At 43.2% G+C, this 27323-nt stretch overlaps 2 protein-coding genes across 2 annotated transcripts in view; one reads left to right on the top strand and one right to left on the bottom strand.

Annotated features, from left to right (window-relative positions):
• Positions 1 to 18388, bottom strand: part of PACRG (parkin coregulated) — a 384316-nt gene extending 365928 nt beyond the window's left edge. Inside the window, exon 1 of the mRNA XM_037059611.1 lies at positions 18047 to 18388. Coding sequence (XP_036915506.1) covers positions 18047 to 18199 — 153 coding nt within the window. The 5' untranslated portion in view covers positions 18200 to 18388. The remainder of the gene's footprint in view (positions 1 to 18046) is intronic.
• Positions 18389 to 18623: 235 nt separating this feature from the next.
• Positions 18624 to 27323, top strand: part of PRKN (parkin RBR E3 ubiquitin protein ligase) — an 851421-nt gene continuing 842721 nt past the window's right edge. The window contains exon 1 of the mRNA XM_037059502.1: positions 18624 to 18759. Within this exon, the coding sequence (XP_036915397.1) occupies positions 18753 to 18759 (7 nt within the window). The 5' untranslated portion in view covers positions 18624 to 18752. The remainder of the gene's footprint in view (positions 18760 to 27323) is intronic.

Genomic DNA, 27323 nt, shown 5'->3' with positions numbered 1-27323 from the left:
CCATCTGTAACTATCTACGGATAAATACAAAGCACCATAAATAACGACCTAAGAAATCATATGACAACTAGTTAAAAACTGGGCAACTTGAAATCAGGTAGAAACATTTTAAAATCCTACACACGGGCTGAACATATACTTGAGTCAATAGAAAACAATTGAAGTTTATGCATATTTAGAATCACACACAAGGGTCAACTGTTTGCAAGTCACAGGAATCTGGAGCAGGGACAGGCTTTAAAAATAATACATTTCAAATGCCTCGTTTTACAAAGACGGTAAGACATCAAAGAAAATAATCACCTGCAAAACAGTAACACCTGCCTCATGAGAAAGCTAAAAATAAAACCTTAGTATTCGGACACCCAAGCTACTCATCTTACTGTCTCACTTATCCACGGCAAACAGGTCATATTTATAGATTGAATTACATGTTCCTGAGTCTTCTCATCCCAGGTTTACTTTATTTTTATAATATACGGAGATATAGAAAAGAATAATGTAAAAAGAAAATTATAGGTTACGTGTCATTTATGAACATGAATATAAAATTCAGAAATAAAATATTAGCAAACTGATTTCAAGCAAATGATCATTTCAATAGCTCTAAAGTTATAAAATCAACATCTAAGATATAAACTTCAAGCAAGTTGGAAATAGAAAAACATTGCCTTAATTTCACTCAGGGATCTAGAGTAAAAAGGTAACAATATCGTACTTCATCATGAGAGGAAGTGGTAGCTCCCTCTGTGGGATCGGGGGGATGGCGGAAATGCCCCCCACTTCTCTATCCGACAAGGAACTAGAGATCCAATCCCACTCAGTGAGCCGAGGAAAATGGTCTGTGATTGGAAAGGAGGAAATGCAACTCCCACTCACATATATATCATTGCGCGTGCAGACCCTCCAACAACTCAACATGTGCAGTATTAAAATTAACAAGTGAACTTCACAAGTCTCCTATATAAAAAATAATTGTATGTATTAAAAATCAGATACATCTCTCAAAGACTAGGCCATCTACATTGGCATAAACATGTACTAAGAAATAAATATCAAGAAATATATGTAGGACTTCTATAAGAATACTATAAAACTTTTTCGAGAAATTAAAAACCTAAATAATTTGTGATATAACACATTCAAGGCTTAGATGATTTAATAGAACAAAGATGCCAACTCTAGCCATTGATGTATATGTATCATTGCAACCTCAATGCAAATCCAAACTTTCTTCCGCAACTTGACAAACTTCTAGCCATTGATGTATACGTATCATTGCAACCTCAATGCAAATCCAAACTTTCTTCCGCAACTTGACAAACTGTATATGGGAATTTAAAGTTTATATGAAAATGCAAAGGGCCAAAAATATCTTCTAAGTTGGTTCTGAAGAGGAAAAACGCTGGAAGACTTACTCTCCCAGAGAGCAGCGTACAATGTGGAGTTAATAAGCAAGATGAAGACAGCAGAACAGACTATGGGCCAAGCAACACATGCAAACAAATATGAACGTTTAAGCTCAAGTGAAGTTTGTGCTGAGGGGCCATGGGAAATTAGCAGTGTTTTCTACAAGTGGTGCTAGTTTGCTCCGAAACACACACTGATGAGATGAAACCTGATTCCGTCTCACAGCTTAATCAAAAAATAATTCCAGGTAGACTGTAAAACTAAGTGTGAAAAATAAGGGTGATTTTATAGTCCCAGGATCAGGAATGACTTCTCCATCAGGACCCAAAAGGCTCTGACCATGAAAGAAAAGATAAACTTGACAATCTTAAAATTAATAAATTCTGTTTAACAGAAGACTAGTAATTGAGTGAAAAGTCAGGGCACAGAAAGAAAGGAGATATTTATAAAAGATAGCCAGTAAAAAAAAAAAAAACCTCTACTACAGATCCCTCACACTGAATAATAAAAAGAAAGGCACCAATGGAAAAATGGGCAAAGGTACAGCGGACAGTTAGCAAAGGAGACACTCAGCCAACAGACCAATGAAAAGCTGCTTAACCTGATTACAAATGAAAGGCAATGTAAAACTGTGACATCATTAGGTACAGCTCTCAGACTTTTCTCAGATTAGGAAATCTGATGATAATAAGTATGCGTACATATTTACATAAAATGCATAAAATATCCCATATGACACAAATATCTGGCTGCCTTTGTAAAGCATAAATGGGCTTTCAGTGTGTTCCTTGCTGCCTTTTAAATTATTATTACCTATTCTTTTCTTTTTTTTAAAGATTTTATTTATATTTCTTTAGAGGGGAAGGAAAGGAGAGAAGTATCAATGTGTGGTTGCCTTTCATGGGTCCCCTGCTGGGAACTGGCCTGCAACCCAGGCATGTGCCCTGACTGGGAATCGAACAGCGATCATGTGGTTCGCAGGCCCGCGCTCAATCCACTGAACTATGCTAGCCAGAGATATTATTACCTAGTCTTTAAAAAAACAGTAAAATGTGCGCAGAATAGCATATGTATCTAGACAGATGTTCCCCCCACCTCTGGTTCACAAATCTAATTTCAGGGTAAACAGTATATGAAAATTGCTGAATATTTTTTGCCTGTGTCCCTGCTCTTAAAAGACAAGAACTCACTTCTGAAGACACAATCTGTTTACCTCTGCTCAAAATGTGCTCAGCGGTTCCGAACTGCCTCCTGGAGTGTATGGTGCAATGAAGTTCCCAAGTCGAATCTACACGACTCACACAAGTTTCAACAATGCACGGACACGTCATTTAGATTCCACACATATCTACTTCCACACCTTTCTGCCACAGCAGATTCCTTTGCTCAGGGTCTGGAACCACTTACAGCAACAGACCGGGAGGGAGCGCTGCATTTTGCTCATCCCGGACGTGAGCGTTGAAGCCGGCACCTGCAGCCGGCCTCCGGCCGTGGGCTCTCAGCTCTGTCAACCTTCTTCAGCAGGTGCCTGCCTTGTGTGTAGTCCCTTGGCTTCCTAAGAGCTATGAGGGGCTGGGGATATTTTTAAACTTTAGAAACCACAGGTAATTTTCTGTGCATGTGTTCTTGCTGAAATCAGCAAACCAACAGAAGTGTCCAGAAAAGCTGGTGTTGGTGGGAATTTGTGCCGCCACCCTGGGGGCCGACCTCGCTCCATGTCCCCTTATTTCTGCTTCTGACTTTTTGGCTTGTTCCTTTGGCCAATCCTCACTTTCTAAATTTTGAGGACAAACTTTCGAAGACAAATAAGGCTCATCTTCGCTCTCACGTGGTAAGATGAATAATACTGTTTTTCTTCGCATAAAATAGACCTTCCTTTCTTCTAGGCTGTATCACCAGATGTTAAGAATTCTCTCTTTACTGATTTTTTGCACTAATTTTACATCTTGTCAAGCCTTTGAAATGCTTCAGATGATTGGCTTCTAAAGAATATTTTATGCCCCTGGCTGGTGTAGCTCAATGGATTGAGCGCAGGCCTGCAAACCACCCGATCGCGGTTCGATTCCCAGTCAGGGCACATGCCTGGGTTGCAGGCCAGTTCCCGGTTCCCAGCAGGGGACGCACGAGAGGCAACCATACATTGATATTTCTCTCTCTCTCTCCTTCCCCTTCCCTCTAAAATCTTTTTTTTAAAAAAAGAATATTTTACAGTGCTTCATATTTTTCCTATGGTATGCCTTGTAAATACGAATAAAATAGAAACTAGTTTCATTTGTGTAAAAAAAAAGGATCCAAGGTGGAAACAAATTAAACATGTAATCATGGTATTTGGTGCAAAAAAAAAAAGCAATTTAGAGGATTAAGACTGACCACAAAGCAATATTCTGAGAAGCATTTGGGGGTTGGAATGGGAAAATTGTATCAGTGCGCTGTTGAGAATGCCGGGCACTGAGGACGGCAGACGGTTATGAGAACAGCGCCTTCTGCTGCGGTTTTTCTGCACCCAGCAATACGCTTTCCCAGTTTCCACAGCAACCCAATCAATTTCTGATTACCAATGCAAGCAGAGCAATTTGGGCCCAGACTAGGAAAAATGAGGAGTATATTTGTACATGTAGAGACGATTTGAAATTAGCCTGTGTCACTCATCCGAGAGGCTCTATTTGATATTCATAATTGAGAGAGACTAAAAACTTAAAAGAAAAATTTCTAACAGAAGGTAAACCCCACTTTATTAAAACACCCATTCTCTTTTTTTATGTCTTGCAGAGACACAGAGGATGTCAATTCCACTGCTAGATAAGCGGTATCATTTAATTATATCACTTGAATGGAATTAGGGGAGAAACAAATGACAGTCAGACCCCAATGTTGGAAGGGCTAATAGGAACATGAGTAATTTCTATAATTTCTGTTTGTTTGGATTAATGCATTCAGTGGCCAAATTACAATCTAAAATACTCAGCTATAATATTTCTCTTCTTCAATATTTATTTACTTAAAAGGTAAGGACAACCCTAATTAACTATTACAGAAACAGAACCAGCAACAAGGTCGGATGTAATGCTAATTTTAAAGTCTCTCCTAAAAAGCGAAAGAAATTGTTTATAAAACTGCTTGAAATATATATTGCCGAAATAAAAATAACGTGTATGGTTTGGAAATACCTTTCACTAGTGCAAAAAGGTCAGCAGTGGTGCCCTTCCTTGGTGAATTCAGTGCGTTTGTAAAACACGCTAAAGACCGCCGAGGTGATTGGGCACACATGAAATGGTGCCTGAATGACTCACAAGCGTCACCACGCCTTCCTGTGCACACAGCTCACTGCCACCAGCGGCAGAAGTGTGGAGGATGGGGGAATCCTACAAAGCCCACACAGGTCTGTTTCACAGGCCAGGCCAAGTACACAGCAGCAGATTTGTGAAAAACACAGACCCACCATCTCGGGAGGGCTTCGGCCCGACTTCCATGGGGCTGAGCGTGCGTCTGTGTTTCACTGAGCTATTTCACTCATTCCCCGTGAACACCTCTGAAGTTGCAGTGTTTCTACTGCTGATGAAGTGTCTGAGGCTTTGCAAGTTTAAATCCCAAGTCGCGTTCCGGCAAAGACTACATGAAGGTAACTTTGCGACAAACCATAGCATTTAACATGTGAAGAGCATTGCAGACACCATACCAATGATTTTCTAAGAACTAAACTCAATTAGCTGAAGGCAAAGGAGCTAGTTACAAACGCCTGTTCTAGTTTTCCAAAAGGAGATTCATTTTGTAGTCAGGCTGAATCGTTTGATCACTAGGAAGGATCTGATTCTTTTCTTTTTTTAGCCTTAGGAGTACATGTTGTAACTTATGATCCTAGAATAATTTTAATGAGCCAAAATGACAGTGTGAATGTCTAAGAAATAATATTTTGAATGCAATAAAAAATTTTTATTGGTTCATCATTCCAGTTTAATGTGCTATTGTTCAAATTTTCAAAATTCACTAAATTGCATGCATGCCTCTAGGTCAGCATGAAGCTAGCTGCTGGCCCAAGGCCGAAATAGATTTATGGTTCCTTATAAAATGATCCCTAAGATATCACTGAAAGCAAATAAATGAAGGCAAACATAAATTTGAGTTTTATGGACAAGGAACAAATAAATCTCAATGAATAAAGCAAAATGTGAAAGTACTAACTACTGGAGCTTTTTAATGAGAAATTCTGAACATTGATATATGTTGAGTAACCTAGAATGGAGAAAGTGAATACAAGCATAAATATATTTAGTAGAGAAAATGATGAAGACTTTGTTTTCATAATTTAACGTAAACACACTTTAAGAGAGCTCATATAATAACTGTATGTTGACACTATATGCGTATCAACAATGGTGCGTTCCCCTTACAAGAGTGCTGTACACAGTGATGCTGTTTATACTTAGTGAAATAAGAAGTAAAACTGACTTTTCTTTCTATTCTATGTATTACAGACCAAAGAGGACAACTCCCATGTAATTATCAGGCTTGTCCACGCCCTGTGAGCTCTCAAAGGTGACAAGGAAGAACCTATCGCTGCCGCCAGTAACTTCACGGGCCAGCGGGGGGCAGAGTGTAAGCGCGGGGGGTGGGGGGGGGGGCGGGCTTTGGGCCTGTGCCACCGGGGCAGCCAGTCCCTCCGCTCTCAGGTACTCAACGGAGGCGGAGCCTCGGGCTCCGCACACGGACTGGCCGCCTGGGCTCCGCAGCTGCTTTCACAGCTGTGCCCTGGAAACGCCCCCGATGCCCGCCAGCTTGTGGTCAGAGGAGCCGAGCTATCCCCACGCAAGTGGGATACTTCTGACGATAGGGAGCAATGAAGTGGCCATATGCAACAACTTGATCGACGGTTGCGGTTCTGTGTAGTCGCTGCCTCAAGTAAATTCTAAAATATATTTAAATGCAATGCCGTGTTAAATTCAAACAGTGTTTTATGGCCATGCAAAAACATTGAACAGTGCGTTGTTTTTCTTAATTTTGAGATACTAATGATTTTATGATGTAAAACTTTTTACACAAGGGGCAGGACAGATGTTTGGTAAAGGGTTCGCTGTCTGTCTCAGGGACTACTAACTCACAGCTGCACTGTCTTAGGGTACGCGATCTGGAATGTGGTTCTCTGTGGCCCCTCTTCTAAGTGTAAACCACACAAGGAAGATAATTAGCCATGACCTATTTTGTACCCATTATTTCATTTGGCATCTATTTTATAATCATATTTTTCCAGTCTTAATTTCTCTATCTTATGCTACATCTATGACTTTAACTCCAATTGTTTAGGAGGAGAATTCTAAATATACATTATTCTTTATGATAGCAATTTACATGCCTTTTCCTAAATGACAGTAACCTTGGTAAATAAACAAATTCATGGATAATGGTATCCTAAATCTCTGTTTACACTATGATTCCTACTTGTCTATGGAAAAGTTAAAAATAACTCTCCCCCTGTATACAACATGTCTTCTCTCCCACAGACTAACTGAATCACCTCATACATGCTTGCAGGGTGTCCCACCTGCAGCCCAGAATGGCTGTGAATGTGAGCCGACACAAAATCGTAAATTTATTTAAGACATTATGAGACTGTGTGTGATTACGTGTGGCAGTGTATTTAATGTGTGGCCCAAGACAACGCTTCTTCTCTCGGTGTGGCCCAGAGATGCCAAAAGTTGGGACACCCCCATGAGAGGGTCAGTTCTTGGGTCCCAAACACCAAACCTAAACCTCTCTCACCTGACTCTCTAAGGTCCTACCGAGTCACCCTATGTGTGAAGCTCGGTGTGGCCCACAGCCACTCTCTGGTCAAAGATGCATCTGAACACCCCCCTGGCCCCTCCTCGAGGTGCCAGACACGTTCTTCAGTCAATTCTTATTAAGGAAGCAGAGCAAAAATCAGTCAGTCTTCCTGAACCTTCTGTTTAAAACCCCATTTTAAGGGCATTACACATGAACCCTGCACACTGAGAACACAAGTGGGTGTTTTCCAGAAAATAAAGTAATCGCAATACTAGAGACATAGTCTGGAAATCTAGTCCCTTGATTTCTGAGTAAGGCTGTCACCTCTCGGCAGGTCATCTCAGAGCTCTGAACCGGGCATTCAACGGGCCCCTGCTACCATTAACAAGAAACAAATGAATGCATCTCGCAGTTCTCTTCATTGTTTTCGGGTTTTTATTTGTAATTTTTCTTTGTGTTTTTTCCTTACTGATCAAAATCACAAGAACCATAAACATTTAATAATATAGATTATATCAGTTAGTTCTATTTTCTAAAGCTTCAAGCAATTTAGATAACCTAGAAAAAATGCTGTTTAATGGACATTAAGTAGGAATGTAGGAAATACTGGGTTGGCCAAAATGTTCATTTTTTTTTCCATAGGATGGCTTTAATAGTGCTAAGTTGTCTTTAAGTTCATTTAAAACAAGTTTGTTAGATTGTATTGTGACAGCTGTCGTTATCAGCCTGTGTTTAAAAAACAACTTATCAAAATTGGTGAATTTTTGTGTAACCATGTTAATATTGAAGATGGAAGAGAAGAAACATTTTCTGCATATTGTGCTTTATTATTTCAAGAAAGGTAAAAAACATAACTGAAACACAAGAAGAGATTTGCACAGAGTATGGAGAAGGTGCTGTGACTGACCAAATGTGTCAACAGTGGTTTGTGCAGTTTCGTGCTGGAGACTTCTCACTGGACGATGCTCCATGGTTGGGTGGACCAGATGACGTTGAGAGCAATCAGATCAATCATTAATTGATAACAATTAATGTTATACCAGGTGGGAGATAACCGACATACTCAAAATATCCATATCAATAAAGTTACCGGTGAAAATGAAAAATGTGTCCTTTATCTTACAGAAAAAAAACATGGACTTTCTGGCCAATCCAATAAATAAGAAGAAAAACTAAAAGTCATCTGCCTATTTCAGGTTTGCTTATGATGGACCTAACCCTTATCATTTGTGACTTACATTATTAAATAGTAACAATACTTTTTATCATAATACTCTGTAATCTTCTGCAGATAAGACAGTTATCTGCAGTTAATAATTCAAAATAACTATGGACAAATGTTTCAAATTTCTATAGGACAGTTCTAGAAAGTAACCATATTCTAGGCCAATAAGTAGTAAAGTCTAAGCAGCTAAAACTTTAGAGACCATATACCCCACAACGAATCTATTAAAGTATCATAATCAAGACATGATCATAAAGCCCCAACCATGGGGAAAATAACCCCGCATAAATAACATCCATATAAAAATGGAAAGCAAAATTTTAATTGCATATCATTTTAATAACAAGAATAATAACCTGTAATAAAATAGGGCTCATGGACAGGGATGACAGTGTGGTGACTGCTGGTGAGGGGGAGGTACAAGGGGACTAAATGGTAATGAAAAAAATGCGATAGATTACATTTTTAGAAAGGTATTTAAAAAGAAAGGCATAAGGTGATCAAGGGAGAGAAAATAACAGTTATGATTAAAGCTGTGTTACATTGGTTAAAAACTCCTCTCAAATATCTCTGAGTATTATGTATAACACAGAAGAGCAACACAAATCAGTGGGGAATAGAACATTCCTCTGTTATCTCTCTGTAAAAATTGACTACATAGCTGTTTCAGATCTTCCCAATATACTGTCCCCAGTTCTGAATCCTTAGTAAACACTAATTAATCCACGCGCAGAACAATTAAATCAGAATCCCAGATGTGAGCCCAGGTACAAGCATGTTGAAGCCCCCCAGGTGACTGAGATTAGCAGCCCAAGAACTGTGGCCTTGGCTGTTTCCATTTATATGTACCACGAACATCTGGGGCTGCTGATCCTCCCAACTCGAGGCAGGTGAGGAGGGGGATGGTGAGGAGGGGGATGGTGGGTGGGGCCTGGGGTGCTCGAACCCCCCAGGCCTAGAGCCCTGGCCATCGGAGAGAGAGCAGGTGGCTCATATAAGCCAAACCTTCATTAGAGTCTTCTGATTCTTAAAATTACTAACCCAATAATTCTACTTCAGAAATTGTGTCTCAAGGAGTTATGCCAAAACACAGAAAGCAAATTTATGCATCTCAATGACGTATATTAAAGGAACAACTGAAAGCAAGCTAGGTAAATGACTAAGGAAGTTATGGTGCATTCAGAGGATGGAATTTTATGAAGTCTTTTAAATGCTTATGAGAATTTGTAATGACATGCTAAATATCAGCGTGTTAGAAGGAATCCCTAAAATTTCATATAAAGTATTATAATTATACCCAATACAAACTAAATATGCAAAATGTACATGTACTTTATGGAGCATACATATACACTTTGCATATATATTCTATAGAAATACATACATTTAAAACTTTTTAAGCGTGTGTATGATGGACAGAACTCACGCCCTAGTGCTTTCAGTCAAAGGAAGCAGGAAACAGAGACGCGAAGGCAAGCGAGCAGGCAGCCTGCCTGGTCTGTGTTGACTGTCTCCGAGCCTTTGCCACCCTTCCCCTGGGTGCCCTCCCTTTCTCAACTTCAGCCAAAGTGCTTCTATCTGGGAGCAGGGGTCAGGTCGCACCTGTCCCCATAGGGACCAGCAGCCACCTCGCTCGTGCCAGAAAATGAACTGAGACCCAGCAGAGCTGAGACTGCCACAGTGCACCCCCTCATGGGTCCACGTTTCTGCATCAAACTGGACCACCGAGGGCCCACGTACAGGTACAGCATCGATTTTATCACAGGCAAAAATCCGATTCCTCAGGAAGACATTTGCTACTGCACTTCTCGTAAGATAGTAAAAATGGCAGGTACAGCAAGTTCTAAGGACAGTCAGTCCTCGATGTGGTCCACAGGCTCTCGGTTAAAGCGACTTTTGTGAGACAGGGTGCAAGGATCCCCGTGTTGCCGTGAGCTCGTTGATAGAAACGAGAGAAGCTCCTACACCGTGTTTCTGGTCACAGAAACATCACCAAACATCTAAATAAAGACTCCAAACCCTGATAATACTAAACTCAGAAATAAATGTGAGCTCTGCACTCATTTAAGAGGGATGAATAAAAATGAGAAAGACAGCACTTTTCCAACCTGCTGAGTCCAGTTCAGGGTCGCAGGTGGCTGGGCGGACACCTGTCTCCGGCCAGGTGGGACTGCCCTGGACGGTCGACCTTCCAGCACCGGGTCACTCACACCCACTCCTGCAGACTGGGCCAGAGGGGACGCCATTCATCTCCCCTGCACATGTCTGGGGTGTGGGAGGCAGCCCCGAGCCCCGTGCCCATGCGGGAGAACTGCAAACTCCAGGGACTGCGCCCCCACCTGGAATCAATTTTCTTTCTCATCAGCATTATAAGGAGCCCGTGCTGACCACGAGGACGGCGAAGGAAGCAACGCTAAGGGAGCACCTGTTGTCCGTAAAACGGCACGTGATCACTTTCTCTGAGAATTCAGCGTGGTGAGGTCTCCAGTCCCCCGTAGGGACTGGAGATGGGCTGCCGCTTTCGTGACAATGAGCAGTGCCTAATGCTCACCTTTCAACAGCCAGTGCCCAGAAACTTAGAAAGAAACCTGAAAATCAATCAATAACAACACTGATCCTTAAGAATGGCAAAAATCGACTCTCCTTCAGCTCAGGCTTTCTGCTTTACTTACATCTTATTTCATCGTTCCGCTATTCATTTTATTTCTGATCTCTGAAATTTATTTTCCAAGCCTTGTGAATGTGAAGCCATTAAAAATGTTTGGGAAATATATTATACATAAATACATAAATAAAATGTTGGAGATGTTTTTCTCACAGAAGATAAATTTTTCCTTTTATATTTTAAAAGGAGAGGCAGAAAGATCACCAAGAAGAGAAAAGAAAGGAAACCGACAGAGCGGGAAACCATACCTGCAGTAAACATACTTGACAGATGCCTTCTACCACTTAGAACAGAACACGGCAAGTTAAAAGTACCACACATGGGACAAATCGAGCCAAGAAAAAACAGACAACAGTCTTGAAAAAACACTTCGAAAAGGAAGACCATCAAATGGCCAATAAATACATTAGAAAGTTTTCATGTTCACTAGTCACAGTGATGATAAATAATAAACCCACAGTGAGACAACATTGCACACCCACTAGGATTCCTAAGATGCGAAAGAAAGAAAACGTACATTACTGGTGAGACTCCAGAGTACGTGGCCCTCTCATACGGAGCTGGCAGAGTTGAAATTCGAAAAGCCAACTTGGAGACACTTTTGATGCCGGTACTAACAGCTAACTTGCACACCCTCGGACCCAGTGATTCCCAGGAAACATCCTTGGACGTTTGTACCTATGCTCTGCAAGAATGTACTAGAGTTGTCCGAGTAGCAGTATTTGTAACAGTCCTGACCTAGAAATCACACAAAGAAATCCTCATCAATAGAGGGATGGATGAATGGTTATGTTCACAGATGAAAATACTACGCAGTGATGAGCACGAAAGATCCGCAATCATACGCAGCGATGGGAGCGAATCTCACAGAGACAGGGGTGGACCAGGAACCAGACACAAAACAGCTACGTACTTGATGGCCCCGTGGGCAGGGAAAGGCAGCGTGGGCGTGTTCGGGCGGGGGTGGGACGGGGCCTGAGAGGGTTCGTGGGGGCAGCAATGTTTGTTGGCCAGGGTGCTGGCCAACCCAGTGCGCTTCGGTTAATATTTATCACGTGATGCACATGCAACATGTGTGTTTTCTGTCTGCATATTATGCATCACCAAAGTCTGTAAAATAGTATCCAGAGAAGACTAGTCTAAGCGAGAAAAATCTAGAAGTAGAGGTTCCATTTCTTGCTCTGCTGTTTAATGTCTCCCAAAACCACCACGACAAAAAATTAAATTGTCTTAGGTTTATATGCTAAGTGGAGATAAAAGTCTGCCCTGCCTCCTCATAGCATGGTTGGAAAGCCACGTGGAATAAGGACAACTAGTTTGATGGCGTATGAAAGCATATAGAAAGCTATTACATTAATATGCATACAGCACTGATAGATGATTCAAAACAAATAGAAAGATATTTGATATAATTCAGTTTAATTATATGTACAGAGTCATGTAATAACCCTCTGGCCAGTTGAAGAAAAAAAATCCAAATTTTTACCTTACTTCCTAAACCAAAATGAATCAAGATGAAGCAGAGCTTTAAAATAAAAAATGGAAATTATAAGAAGGCAAAGGGGAAAAAAGGCTAAAGCTTTTCCCATAATCTTAGCTGGAGAAGCCTTTCTAAGCCAAACCAGTGCAATGTTTTTCAATGAGCCTGTGCAACTTTTATAATAAGCCAATTAAAATATAGTAGAAAACATTTGTAAGCTAATCTAATTCCTATATCTTATATTTACATAATACCACTAGCAATTTCTTGAAGCCGCTTCGAAGAGGATTGTCTAATTATGGTCTAAACCACTGTCATTCATTAATCCATTTGACTGAAAAAAACAGCACCTACTACGTGCCAGAAACTTTTCTAGAGCTGAAGATACAGCGGTGAGTAAACAGCACCAGTTCCCTGTCTTTGAGGCTCTCACTCTGCCGCGGGAGAAGACATGAGCTGCCCCAAATGTGTACTACAGACGGAGAAGTGTTCATGAAAAAGATGCAAAATGGAAAGGAGATGGGTGTGCTGGGACAGGGATGGAGGGATCACTGAGAGGGGGAAGTCTTCTCTAAGAAGTTAGTTTCTGACCAGCAGTGGATGGATGAAGAGATAGTGACCTGTGGGGACACTGCGTTCAGGCAGAGGGAACAGCTGGCTAAGGTGTGGGGCAGCCATGCATCTGAACACAGGGAACTGCCGGAATCTTCTGTGGGCAGGACGGGATGAGGGAGGGAGAAAACGCTGAGGCTAAGGATGAAGAAGGCCCGCGGCTGGCTGAGGGCCTCCTACCTAGAAGGGTAACCACGTCAGCTTTTACTCTGAGTGAGATGAGGAGCCGCCTGAGGGTTGGAGGGGAGCAGTGTCCTGATTGCACTGGGCTCCTGAGGTGGAGGAGGGCAGTTAAAAAAATCCCAACTAGAGATAGAAAACAATGACAGCAACCAGAAGGAGATGAAGACACAAAAGGAAAGGGCAGAATTGCTGTCCTTCCTCCATCAAATATTTGAGTGCACTGATGGGTGCTGGTTAGGATGATAAGAATGAGTGAGACACAGATGCTGCCCTCACTGGAAATACCCAAGAGGAGCTATAGCATAAACATAAGTCACTTCTACACAGCAGAAAACAGCCCTGCCTGGCGTGGCCCAGTTGGTTGGGTATCATCCTGTAGACTGAAAGGTAAAGGGTTCAATTCCTGGCCAGGGCACATGCCTGGGTTGCAGGTTCAGTACCCAGCAAGGATACGCACAGAAGGTAACTGATCAGTGTTTCTCTCCCTCTTTTTCTCCGCCCCCTTCCCCCTTCTAAAAGCAATGGAAAAGAAAACAATGGGCAGAGACACGTGTCCATCTTGGTTGACAGAGGGGGGAGTGAAAGCAGCTGGCACTTCAGCTGCTCCACGAAGGCGTGTGTTTGGCCTGCCGGTTCCTGACTGCTAGGTTCCAGCACCTGCAACAGCAGTTGGCACAGTGACCAGGACATATCTGTCTCTAATGACGGAGGCGATTCAGCGTGCTGATATGTAGGGAGAAGGGCACTCAAGCAAAGGGAGCTGAATGAGCAAAGTCACCACTCTGAAGGGTTAGTTTAATTTGGCCAAAGCCAGCGATGAAGAGAGATGAAGTTAAAACCATAGCACAGGGTTAGGTCCCAGCAGGTACTGTGGAGGGGGACCAGGCCTGTTTATTTTCTGTAAGAATTGAAGGGACCTCAAAGCTTTCAGCAGTGATAAGAGAGCATGTCCTGGGAAGATGTGTTTAACAGCAATGGTGGGTGATGGAGGCGAGCAGTCATTGGGCGGACGGAGTCTAGTGTCCAGTTCAGATGACACTGTAAAAACCTAGACAAAAGGTGAGGCGGGCCTCCATCTGGTTGTTGTCACTTGGTCATCCTGTGCACTTCCACTGCAGTGAGTGTTGGTCGATGTATATTTCTTTGTTCAGTAATTCCTTTCCTTGTCTTCTCCACTAGACACATTCAGTCCTGGTGGAGGACACATGTCACCACCCCCCAATTTCCTTTGTTCCCTTTATTACAGTAATAAAGCACCTCAGGCTTTAGCTGGACACAGGGCTAACAGTAAGAGAGACTGTATCTCTCAGCCTCCCCTGCAAAGGTGAAGTTTTGGCAATGGATGGGAGTAGAGGTGAGGAGTGCACCTTCTGGGACACCCCTTCTAAGGAAGTGCCTTGCCCTCCACTTCTGCCCGTGCCTTCTTGCAGGTGGCTCCTCCCCCTTTTTCTCTCCTGCGTGACATAGGCGTTGGAGATTCTGCCCTTTTGGGACTATATACCCTTTCTTTAGCCTTTTCCTGGTGGAATGGAGGTGGTGGCCAGGAGTGGCTGCAAGGATTTATCTTTCACAGGCATTTGCAAAAAGAGAAAATGCAGGTCTGTGAATAAATTCTATCCAGTGGGATGTGAGTGAAAATGTGGCACGGTGTCCAGGTCATGCCATTAAGGGGAAGTTCTCTGCTGAGGGTAGGAACTTGACCCTGGTGGTGGTGAGCCCACCTTGACCCAGGGTGTCATCCTATAGGTTGCTGAGTCCCTGAACCTATCTGGTGTGGCAGCAGGACCTGCCCTCCCTGGACTGGGTACAGATTTCGACTTTTGTATGCGAGAGAAGCAACTTCCACCTTAGTTAAGCTATCGTTATTTGTTAACAACAGCCAAATCGGTATCTTAAAATATAATTTACAAATATTGACTATCACCACTATGCATTGAGTGAATATGATTGAGAGTATAAAAGTTTACTTCCATGTCAGTAAACAAATAATAAATATTTTCACCATTCCTTTGAGCATGAAACATCTGTAGTCTACGGAAAAGGAAAACAGCAATATAAAGCTTTCGTTGCCGTCGATTTCTCTGTCACAACCTTTGACCCATGTCCTAACTTGCTTACTCATGAGGCAGATGAGCGTGGCGAGCTCCTGCTGTTGAGATGAAGCCCATATACAGGGAGCTACTAGATCCAGCCTGTATCACCCCACAGACAAGGCCTTCAAAGGGGAAGCAGACTGTAAAATCTTCACATTCTGAATTTCATATCGCTCTTCTCAGGCAAACAGTACAACGATATGGATTCGAATATTATTACCTGATTGCGTGGCTTCTATCGTTGCTTGTTTGCAAACAGACTGCAACAACAGTTTCAAGTCAGGGGACCACTCACTATTGAAGAACATTTGACACTGGAGTTTAAAGCCTTTATATCTACATTTACTGTTACTTTATAAATAAGGCTGCACTTCGTATATAAATTGGGACTTTAGGATTTCTGCCGGCACAGCCCATCTGAACAAATCTGTTTCCGATCGAGTTTGTGTGCTTACATTACTAAAGCACTCTCATAGCAATGAGAACAGTCACATACAACTCCTTAGGGTACCATTCTGTCTGTCTTTTGTGTCTTTTCCAGTCACCACTGGAATGGTGACATATTTATCAGCAAGTGTTTGAAAGAGGGAGCTGAAGCCAAGGCCTCACTCTAGAAAAATGTTTGGGGGGCTGGCTTTTAGAACGAGGGGTTGTAATGAAGAAAAGCTGGAGACAGGCATATTATTTTCTGAATAAAAATAAACCTCAAAAAAGAGGGATATTTTGACTTTATAATGCCAAAAGTTCTACATTGTTGAAAACAGAAACAGTGAAATATAATCACTGGTCATGAAGATGGGTTTATTTTCTGTATCACTGAAGTTAGTTTGTATAAACAGTGCTGTCCACCTTCCTGTTACCAAGATTTTATCGTTGGTGAGGGTGGTTTCTGTGGAATACTAAGTGCAGGGAGTTTGCTTTGCTGACCCTAAACTTCCAGAACTGCGTTTAACAAGTTATTAGTCAAACTTTTTAAAAAAGGTGTTGATTGAATGACTAAATGAATGGCTGAATAATGTTTGCACCTATGAATTGTGATTTCTACTGAATAAAGTGAAATATTTTGAAGATCCTAGGAGAAAAAAAGGTATTACACAAAAATATTTTCCTTAAAAACATGAAAATAAGATCACTTATATCCAATAAGATATTTTATAAAAAAGGCTGCTTCATGATCTGGGTTGTTTTTTTTTTCTGAGTTTTGAAAGGATACTCACTACATTTGGCAATACTGAAATATTTGATTTTCCAGAGCTACGACTTTAGTGTAAGGCCTTTTAAAAAATGACATGATTATGAACATAGGTTTAGAGAAATAATCAGACCAATATATTTTACATCTGGGAAAAATATAGATAACAATGAAAAGTCAGTAAGATTATGATCATAAGAAAAAACAATTCACTTGAACAGTTATATTATTTGGTATTGCTGATAGTCATCTTGCCTCCTGTGACCACCTATTCATGTGCAATACACACATACCGACAGAGGTTACAACTAGCGTCAGTTCTCATCTATTCACAATAATTTTAACTATTGTAAATCATGTGCTAGAATATCATTTGTTACCAACATGGAAATGTGGCCTAGGGGTCCAGAGGTACTCTGTTTCATTAATGTTTTCATTGAGAATGTGGTTTTGGAATAGGTATTAGTTTTGCAACATTTATGTAAAACAAATAATGCGACACTGGAAAGCAACACTATTCATTTAACATAATGAGTTGCTATGCAGTAAGTCAGATCCTCCCAGAGAGTAAATTACACAAATTTGAAAGCTGTATTTATTATTTAACATCTCGTTCCCAGACAGGTGCTTACTCACTAGTAAAACCAAGTTTAGCATACAAAATTTGAAGCTATACAGCAGATAGAAAGGCTTTTTAAAAACTTATCATGCATGTAGCTAAAGCATTTACTCCTTTTTCTTCAATAGTATTTAAACTATTTTAATTATCATAAATAATAAAAATGAAATATGAATTGTATTAATAGCCAGAGGTATTTTAACTGAAGCTTAGATTTTTAAAAAGATATCATTTAAAAGGTATGGTTGGAAATAGACATATTAAGCCTTTCAGTATTCTAACAAGCTGATACCACTTAATAAGAAAGAGTTTTGTTACAGTAAAGAGCTAGGATACTCTGATATTCCCTAGGTTGAGGGAATGATTTCTAATTGCAGGCTATTTAGTGAGTTTATGTTCCCAGTCGTATATAAGTACATGGCAAATTTGCAAAAGAGTTTATGGTCCCTAAGAACTGGCTAGCTATAAGGCCTTCTGGCTGAGTGGGGCTAGTTAAGGAATAACAAAGGGTGTCTTTTTCCTTCATGAATACCTTAAGTCTTAAGCCTTAAGGGTAATTTTGGGTGGTCTAGAAACCATAAACTATTAGAAAAGTGCTTATAATGCACAGAAAGTATCACTGGCTCAAAATCCTCTCTAACAACCTAGCCTGGACCTCCACGAGGTGGGCACCCTCTGCTACTGGCCGAGTAATTGCCATTTTTGGCAAAGACCACCCAGGTCATGGCTCCATGCCAGGGCCGGCCAACCTGGGAAACCTTGTGTCCGCTGATTCGCAGCGAGTGCATTCAAGTCAGCAAAATCACTTACGACTGAGTTTTTCATCATGGCTTTGACTGTGAAGCCCTCAGAAACCAGGGTGTGAGGCTGGTGCGCCGGGAGCGACTGTTGGGCCAGCAGCTTGGTCCTCCTCTTCGGCATCTTTTCAGGGCATTTGGTTAGGGTCTTTTTTTCTGCCACCATCTTCCTAGAAAATGTCTTGTTCTCACGAAACGTGTAGTACAAGAATCAGTAGGTTTTACGGATGTGAGGAGGTCGGGGAAAAAATGTCAAAAGGCGCGTTAATGGTAGACATTCAACAGCTCGTCGTGCCCAGGTTGATCCAGATGTTGGGCAGCTCCTAGGTGACGGGGTTTCAGGGGAGGGGCGGGGCGGGAAGCAGGCGGGACCACGGCTGGAGCTACAACGCGCTTCCAAAGGTGAGCTTCTCGGTTGCTAAGCGACACGTCAACACTGCGGGTGAATGGCCCCACCCCCGGTGACGTATGTTTCCTGGGCCTTAACCCGGAAGAGCGGCGGGCGGCAGGGCGGGGGGAAAGTTTGCGCTAAAACTACGACTCCCAGAAGGCCGCGGGATGCTCACAGTGTGCGCGTGCGTACTTCGACAACCGGGCTCGGAGGAGGGGAGTCCTGGTGGATTTAACCCCCGAACACGCCCCTGGTGAGAGGCGCGGGCTGGCGCCTGTGATCGCGGTGGCCCCCTTCATGTCCAGCAGTCTGCACCTGCCCAGTGACCATGATCGGTACGTGGTGCCTGTCAGGTACAGCCTCTCTGCGCCGCCCTGCGCCCCGCTGTGGCGCCACTTCAGTCCTCGGAAGACGGGGACTCCACGGTGCCTCCTCCCCCACCCCGGGTGCCAACTGTCAGTGACAGCGAGGCCATGTCCCCGCCGCCGGCCTCCCGGTGCCCGGTGTGCTACGGGAGAGTGTGTGTTGCTATAAGCTCCCGCCCCACTCCCGGTTTGACAGGCTGCCCGCTGTGACAAGGTGGCGAAGGAACCTGGTTTGCACCTGTGCGTCCCCCGCCCCCGGTGAAGCCCCGCCCCGCGGTCCCGCCCGGAGCGCGCTGCCCTCCTGACCAGGGGACTCCGAGCCAAGGTCCCCTGGGCTGCTGTCTTCCAGCTTAGCCCAGACGGACGATGTAGTGTATACCTACTGTCTGTGCGGCTCTTTAAGGGAGTCCCTAGCGGAGTGTTTAACTCTAATGGGAGGAACCTGGTGACGGCGGTGGGGATCCTAAGAAATTCCTGCAGGTGGATTTAAACTTCTTGCTCCCTGGATTTTTTTTCTATTAAATCTCTCATCAGCGGTCAGACGTGAAAGAATAATGAAGAGCAAATAATAACAAGGATTAAAACTTTTTGCATAATGAATGAACTAACGTATTCCTTATGAAAAGTTATTAAACAGAACGACCTAGCTGCGTTATTGTGGATAAAGCTTTGGAAGTGGCTATTAGAATTGTTTATGAACAGTGTACAACAAAGTTCCTCTATTCAAGGATCGTTAAGCCGGCAGTTATTTTAGGGGTTACCTCTGAAAATTAGTGGAAATGCGTAGTGTGATTAGGAAACGTTGCCTCCCACTGCTCACATGGTTTATCCGGGGACTTTGGGGAGGCTGTTGCCACTAGGCTCGCTCTAGAATGGTTTGGTGAGTTTGGGAATTATTCCGGATGAGCGCCACTTACAAAACACTTTGGACGGCATCAAGTGCATTTGAAGTCAGATGGAGTCAGTCCGTAAAGATGAGGGGTGGATTTTTAAAATGTGAAAGTGTGCATGCAGTGATAAGCTCTTGTCTTTTCTGCATTAAATGGCTGTTGAAGTGTAAAACCCTCGGCCCAGCATGGGGACAGTCGCGCCGTTGACTGGCGTGCTTTGCAGCCCTGGGAAAACTCGCGACAGTGGTCCAGTTTTTCTTTGGTTTCTAGCGCGGTGTGACTTTTGAAAGTTTCCAAATCAAGAAAAACGTACAAATTTTTAAAAACTTTTGAGTTTTTAGGTGAGAGTTGCATAAGAACCAATTGTAAACACTAATCTGAACTGAATCAGAAAACCAACTAGAAAAACATTTTCAAAATAAATACTGTCAGACTATTAAAAGTTAAGGTATAATTATTTTGAAGATGCTTGTGCCAGTGTTATTTTAATTCTACTTAATCTAGTGTGGATAATTTTTAAAGAAGCAAATTTATGGTAAAGCTAAGATCTAAAAATCATCACTTTATTCTAAATTAGTAGCTAATAAATGATTATACAAGGGACTATTAGGACACAATATGTTTAGGTAGTTTAGTTGTTTTTATTTGGGATTGAGGAACACAAGAAGGAAGAGTGTGATTTTTGGATTTGATGATTAGATAGTGATCCCTAACTGGTAATGACACGAAGAATGTGCACTGGATTTCATAAGTGTATATTCTAAAATAAGTGATTAAATCCGTGGCCCAACCTAAGTAAAGTGCCTTTCATAAAACAATCTTGTGGACAATGTGCAACAAATTATTTTATATAACTAGTTGCATTGCCTGCATCTATCAGTAGGTGCATTTGAACAAACATCTTCATTGCCATTTGGGGCTTGGTTGCCTTGGGTAAGGGTAAAGGAGTGTAGATGGGAGCCTTGCAGGGAGGGTGTGGAGGGCGGGGCTTCCTGTTAATGTGACGAAACTTTGGAGCAGGAAAGGCATTCCAGTTTATACCCAGTGATAAGCTGGCGATCGAGTGTACTTGGCTATATACCTGGGGGTTGTTTCTCCATGTGTAAGACGTGTGCTGCTCAGGGCTCGCCATTGCGCATCTCTGCCGTCTTGGGTCCTACGACCTCTTTAATGTGGACAGTACTCTTCCACTTCCTTTAAATCTTGGCTCACTTTTGAGGAAAACCAAGACATGGGTTTCTTGGTACAACAGGAATAAATTATTACCTCTCTACCAACACAGTTATCTTCCCTTTCCTTTCTTAAAACCCAGATTTCCCTCCTGGCACAGAGACTGTTTCAAAACCGCTTACATTTTCGCTTGGATAATGATTGATGCGTTAAATGCCCTGATCTAGACGGCTACAGAAATGCAATTTAACTGAAGTCAATGGAAAATTATGACTTTGTGAGAAGTATGGAGAAGGACTTTAAGATAATGTAAGCAGCATGGGGAAACCTTAAGAAAACTCAAGTTAGGAAAATATAATTTTTGGCACCTCGTTTTTCGTATTTGACCCGCTTTACTCTGTACGCCCCGCCCCCACTCCCCTTTCCCTCTGGCAACCACCGTGCTGTTGTCTGTGTCTCCGAGTTTTTGTTTGTATTGTTTGTTCATTTCCTGCTTCCAGTTTCATATCCCACATGTGAGTGAAATCAGATGGCTCTTGGCTTTCAGCGATGGACTCGTTTAAAAGGCTCAGCGTGAGATTCTCCAGTCCCTCTGTGTTGTCCCAAACGGCAGCATTTCGTCTTTCCTCGGCTGAGTAGTATGCACGCGCCACGTCTTCTTCATCCAGTCCCCTGTCGAAGGACACTTTGTTGTCTCCGTGTCTTGGCCTCCGTGGATAATGCTTCAGTGAACACAGGGGCGCAGATGTCTTTCCCAACGAATGTTTTCAAAAATTACCAGTAGGTGCTCAGAGGAGGGATTGTGGGTCATGTGGTGGCTCTGTTGTCAATGGCTTGGGGGCCCTCCATACTGTTCCCCACAGTGGCGGTGCCCGTTTACATTCCACCAGCAGCGAATGAGGGTTCCTTTTTCTCCACAGCCTCTCCCACACTTGGTATTACCTGTCTTGTTGATGACAGCCATTCCAGCAGGTGTGAGGTGGTATCTATCTCACTGTAGTTTTGATTTGCATTTCCCTGATAGCTAGTGAAGCTGAGCATCTTCTCGTGCATCTGGCGGCCATTTGTGTGTCTTCTTGGGAGAAGTGTCTGTTCAGGGCCTCTGCTCACTCTTTAACTGGACGGTTTCTTTTTTGTTTTTTAGTTGTATGAGTTCTTTATGTATTTTGCATATTAATTCCTAATTGGAGGTATTGTTTGCAAATATCTTCTCTCTTTTGATTGGTTGCCATCTTTATGAAAAATATGTTTCCCCCCTTTTTTAAGTTGGCAAGCATTTGTGTTTAAAATTGAGTTTTAATAGTGACGTTTGTGCTGTCCGCTAAGTGTCCTAATGAACCGGGTTGAGGTGTCTGAGTAGTGTCAGCTGTTGAAGCACGTGGCCTCATGTACAACACTGTTGCTAGGACTGGAAATCAAATTCAGTGTCTTATTCTTTAAAAAGATTTTTGATTTAAAGTTACAAATTACTAGAACATAGTCTCTTCTGTCCCTTTTTTAGCTTAACATCTCTTAGAAAACTAACATACATCTATTGCATGGTAATCCCTGCCTAATCTTTTATTTATGGATGCACATAAATTACTCAAATACTTTTCAATAAATGAGCCTCAGTAAGTTTACAGACAAGTGCTATCATCAGAATGTTTATGACTATATCATTTTATTTGCATATGTTAGCATATATGTACAGTAAAAATAATAAGGTAGTTTTCCTAGACAAGGCAAATTATTTGTCAATTTTGCATTTTGCAAAGTATTGATAGTTCCAAATTGTTCTAAAGTTAAGCATACTCTCTTATACTCGTATCTATCACAACAAGGCCCAAAGAGCTGCCCCTCCGGGCTGAAAGGTTGCAGAAAGACACCCCCCACCCCCCGGAGCACTTACTGGGTGTCCTCTCTCTCCTGTACCCCTGCTTCCCACGGCCAGGGTTAGCGCCTGTGAGCAGTGCCCAGGCTGCGCAGTGGTCAGGGGCGGCCCTGCCTCTCCAACAGTATTTGTAAGACTGCCCACTTCCCCTGTGTCCTATGAAATATTTTTATGTTTGCCTCCTGATAGATGAAAAACAGTGTATTTTAATTTGTAAGATGAATGTATGAAGGAAAAACTTCTCACTTCTCATTTAACAGTGCATTTGTTATTTTCACAAGAGCAGATCCGATAATTACGCACCTACTGTGTGCGTGGTATTGCTCCAGGTGCCGGGATACATGAGTAAAAAATCCGAAAAAAATGCCTGCCATCAGGAATGGGCAGTCTGACTTTACTATTGGCCCACAAGCCCACACATTTGTCTTAAGGCTTGAATGTGGTGAGCGTTAAACTCTCAGAACTGGTGTCTCCAGGGGAGCGCACTGTGCATTGCCGCCGGCCCTGCCGTCCCACTGCCTTTGGAGGGAGGGTGACCCCACGTTCCAGCACCGGCTCTAAAGCTTCTCTTCATGATGAGGTGGGATTGTGTCACAAAAGAACTTCTACTACATTTTTGCACAGAAGATTTTGCATAACTGTGTATAGTTCTTTGAGTTCAAAAGCCCTAAAATAATGACTTTATGACCTTTTAGATTTTGCAGCTATTTCTAAAGGCTATTTTTGAAGTCTGCATTTTTTTTTGGAAACTCATAGCTTCATTGCTTGAAAATGAAACAATGAAAGTACTTTGTACTAAGGTACGCAAATCCATTTCCACCTCCAAAGCTTCTTTGAAGAATGTGAAAAGAAAAAAAAATTCTCCTTAGTTCAAAATGCTTCATATTCATGAAAGCAGTTTCAATGCAGAATACTTTATTCTGTTAGCTTTTAGTCCTTTGATCAGTGAAAACTGTTTCTTACCTGCTGTCTTTTCAGCCTTTAATGGGGGCCCAGTGCTTATTCAGTGTTGCTGTTTTAATTTGCATTTAATGAGCTCATTTTAAATGTTTCTGTATAGTAATCTGAATGGCTTCTCTCTTAAGTTTTGTGGTGTTAGAGAAAGGGATTTGTGTGGAGTTGGCTGCTGCTCGCCTTCCCAGCTGACGTACTTTACCCTGTAGGAGACAGTCCTGGTCCGGAGGAACTTAGCCAGAACCAGTTTCCCTGGCACGATGTGTCCTAATTACCCGGGATTCCCACCGGGTTATTCAGATATCTGCTCTCACCGAATCGGACACATTCTTCCTGGGCTTAATAGCTATTCAGTCCACAGCCCTGATTTTGGTGTGATTTCTTTCCCAGGCAATGGATCAGGAGGCCCCGGTGTGGGGTGGGGGGGGTGGGGTGTTCATTGCCCGTGGGGAAGGAACTGGGGAACTATGGTACAGAGAAATACTTGATAATGTTCAAAAGTTACTCACCAAAAGTCCTCCCATCCCTGAAGAGTCTGTGATTTGGTTGGACAGGTAAGACACGTATTTGGGGTAAGGATGCTACTGGCTGCCCAGCAGGAGCAGAGTAATGAGAAAGAAATGTGTCTGCGTGAGCACACACTTACACCTCACGCCGTGCCTTTCCTGTCTCTCTTCCTTTGCTCTGGCCGCTCCCCAGCTTGGACTGCCTTCCTCTCTGTAGTGAATCTAGAAACCGCTGCTCACCCTTCCAGACCCCTTTCAGGTGACGCCAGCTTCACATGAAGTTTTCCATAAGAAAACTGTGTATTGCCTCTCACTCATTTCTCCGTCCGAAGCATTGAGCTCCTCCTTTAGCATCAATGATGAAATTAGCAACTGCTATTTGCTAGGTCCTTGCTGATGGGTGGAAAGTGTAGAGAAAAATAAAGGCTTGCAACCCTAAGTAGTACGTGCCAGAATGAAACTTGGACAGGAGAGCGTGGGAGAGGGTAGCAGACGGAGCCCAGGGCCCGAAGGACAGGTGGGGATGGACATGAAGGCAGCATTCTGAACTGGGGGCTGAGGCTGAGGGGCGAGGGAAGCACAGGGTGGGGAGGGCATGTGGTGAGGTGGAGGCCAGAGGAGGAGGCTGGCCCCAGCCTAGGCCCTGGTGTGTGAGCAATGTCAGGAGGGTGGGTTTTACTTGGTATTGAGAGGAGTCATTGGACCATTGTATCTGGAAGAGCATTGTGAACAGGCGGTGTTTGGAAAGATGTCTGTGGCCATAGGGAAGGCTGTAGCGCGGTGCCCGTAGTGCCGAGAGGTCCAGGTGACCGTGAATGACCTCTGTGTTCAAGATAGTCCGTGAACAACTCTCAAGTTCAAGGTAGTCCTCTACTTAGAGTGACAGGGTAGTTGTGGGGTAGGAGATGGCTTTTCTCAGAGTGAGGACCTTGATTTGATATGTCCTTAACTCATCCCTGATCAAGGGCTGTATTTCCAAAAAACTGTTCTTATTTCTGCAGAATGTACTGCATTGTCTTTTATTGACAGGTCTGCTTATTTCATGCTACTGATCCTTTAAATTCATTTCTTTTCCAGAAATAGCCTGTGTGTGGCATGGCACACTGATGAGTGACACGTGATGCTTGGATCCTGCTTGTGGTTTCTTCTCTAGATGGAGAGGGTGGTGTCGCTGCAGTTAGAGCTAATGGGTGGCCCAGAACAGTGCAGGGTGGGGGGTCCTCTTTTATTCACTTTTGAGCAATTGTGTATTTATGTACATGTGTGTGTATGTATGTATGTATTGGGGTGTGTGAGAGAGAGAGATCAGTTCATTGTCCCACTCACTCATGCGCTCACTGGTTGATTGCCCCACATGCCCTGACCAGTGATCGGACCGCAATCCTGGAGCATCGGGGACAACACTCCAACCCAATGAGCTACCCTGCCAGGGCTATTTCCTCTTTGATATCTGCATAACTTGTATGCCTGGCCACATATTGAGAGCATCCTGGAACAAATGCTTGTATTTTTAAGAGTATTGATGGGTTTTTGACGATTTCTCCAATACAGTTGGAAGACTTGATTATGTCGGGGCCCCTAATATGGGAAGAGGCCAATTGCTTTATACAGCACATAGAGCCTCACTATCCTTCAAACCCCACCCCACCTTCATCAGATTAGAAAAACAATCGCTGATTAGGGTGCTAATCAGTATTGCTGTTCCAATTGGGATATTTTGTTATTACTTTCTAGCATTGATGAACATACCAGCTATTCCTTTTCATTAAATGTTTTTGGAGTCTCAGTGCATGAAGAAGATAACCGGACAGAGCCCTTTGTAAATACGCAGTGATTTCTTAAGCTTAGTGTTAAAGTAGATCCATTTTCCAGAACCTGGAAAGAGAGGAACGAGACATCTCAAACTCACTCTGGGCTGCTAGTAACATGGGGACGTAGATGGAAAGTGTGTAATATTGTTTCTGAGGTGAACCTTTGTTTGCCATACACTGCTGCTCTCCCTTTTCTTCTCATTTTTTTTTCTTCCCACATTCCTCGATTTTCTCAAAAGCTGGAATCGAGCATTTCATTCTTCAGCTCGCGGGAGCAGCTGGTGTCTGTCTGACTGATTACAAGGTGAGCTCTCCCTTTGCTCGCCGTCGGGGTTCCCACCAGGCTCGCCTGTTGGTTGGGAGGTGTTTCCGAGGGTCCCCAGGGAGCAGCGAGTCTGCACCCACCTGGGACCCACAGGCCCTCCCTCCGCAGGGGGCCCAGGCCCTACCTGCTGCTCCCAGAGGACTCTGGGGCTGCCCACAGCCCTTTTCCCCCAGCCAGAGTTCTGGCGAGGGATGGACTTTGGGCTAGCCAGAGGAGAGGGACGGGTAGGCTTACTGCCTACAGAAAGAAAGATTAAGAATCATAAGCCACGCTCTGGGTCTCCTCTCTACCCTCGAACTCTGACTCGGGTCCCTTGCGGCTCCCTGGCGTGTCCTCGGTGAGAGAGAGGTGCTGATTCCAGCAACCGAGGCAGCGGCGGGCGGGTGGCTGTGCTGGGGCTACTGAGCCCGAACATCAAATGCACCAGTCGGTTGGCAGCGCTGACTGGGGACTCAGATAATTGTGTGATGTGTCTAAGTGAAGATGCCTGAATCCTGGTATCAGGTAGGAATCGCATGGGTTTTACTGTGCAGTCGAGTTAAACATAATTATATGATCCAGGTCCTGGAGGTCTGATACTTGCCTCCACTTTTGTTCATTTAGGAAGTGGTGCAATCTGAATTATGGGGGTTGAGGAGGTTCTTTCTTAATCACTGTCCTCTCTAGAGTTCTTCTTTCTTTACTGTCCATTTTGTGTATGTGTGCGGCACCTCAGTTTCTCGCTGCATGAAAGTTTCTGTCAAATGCGTTGATCTTTTCCTGTCAGCTCAGTGCCCGGGACTTCAGACTGGGACTCCATGCTCGTCTTTGTGCCCCGGCGAGCAGCGCACACTGCAGGGCACTTGGAACTGTCTTTGGAGGGAGGGCGTGCTCTCTGATCATTTGTGTTTGGGGCTCAGTGTCTAAGGAATGTCTCTATCGGGTCTACTCACGGTCGTCAGAATTCTTCATGTACAAACTTATTGAAAACCTCCTTGTGGTTTCTGCAGCCAATTTCATTATTGT

The sequence above is a fragment of the Sturnira hondurensis genome, unplaced genomic scaffold, assembly GCF_014824575.4.
Source record: "Sturnira hondurensis isolate 20B ecotype Veracruz unplaced genomic scaffold, ASM1482457v3 Scaffold0000167, whole genome shotgun sequence".
Taxonomy (NCBI): domain Eukaryota; kingdom Metazoa; phylum Chordata; class Mammalia; order Chiroptera; family Phyllostomidae; genus Sturnira; species Sturnira hondurensis.
The sequence above is the reverse complement of the archived record's forward strand: the minus strand, read 5'-3'. Positions and strand labels throughout refer to the sequence as shown.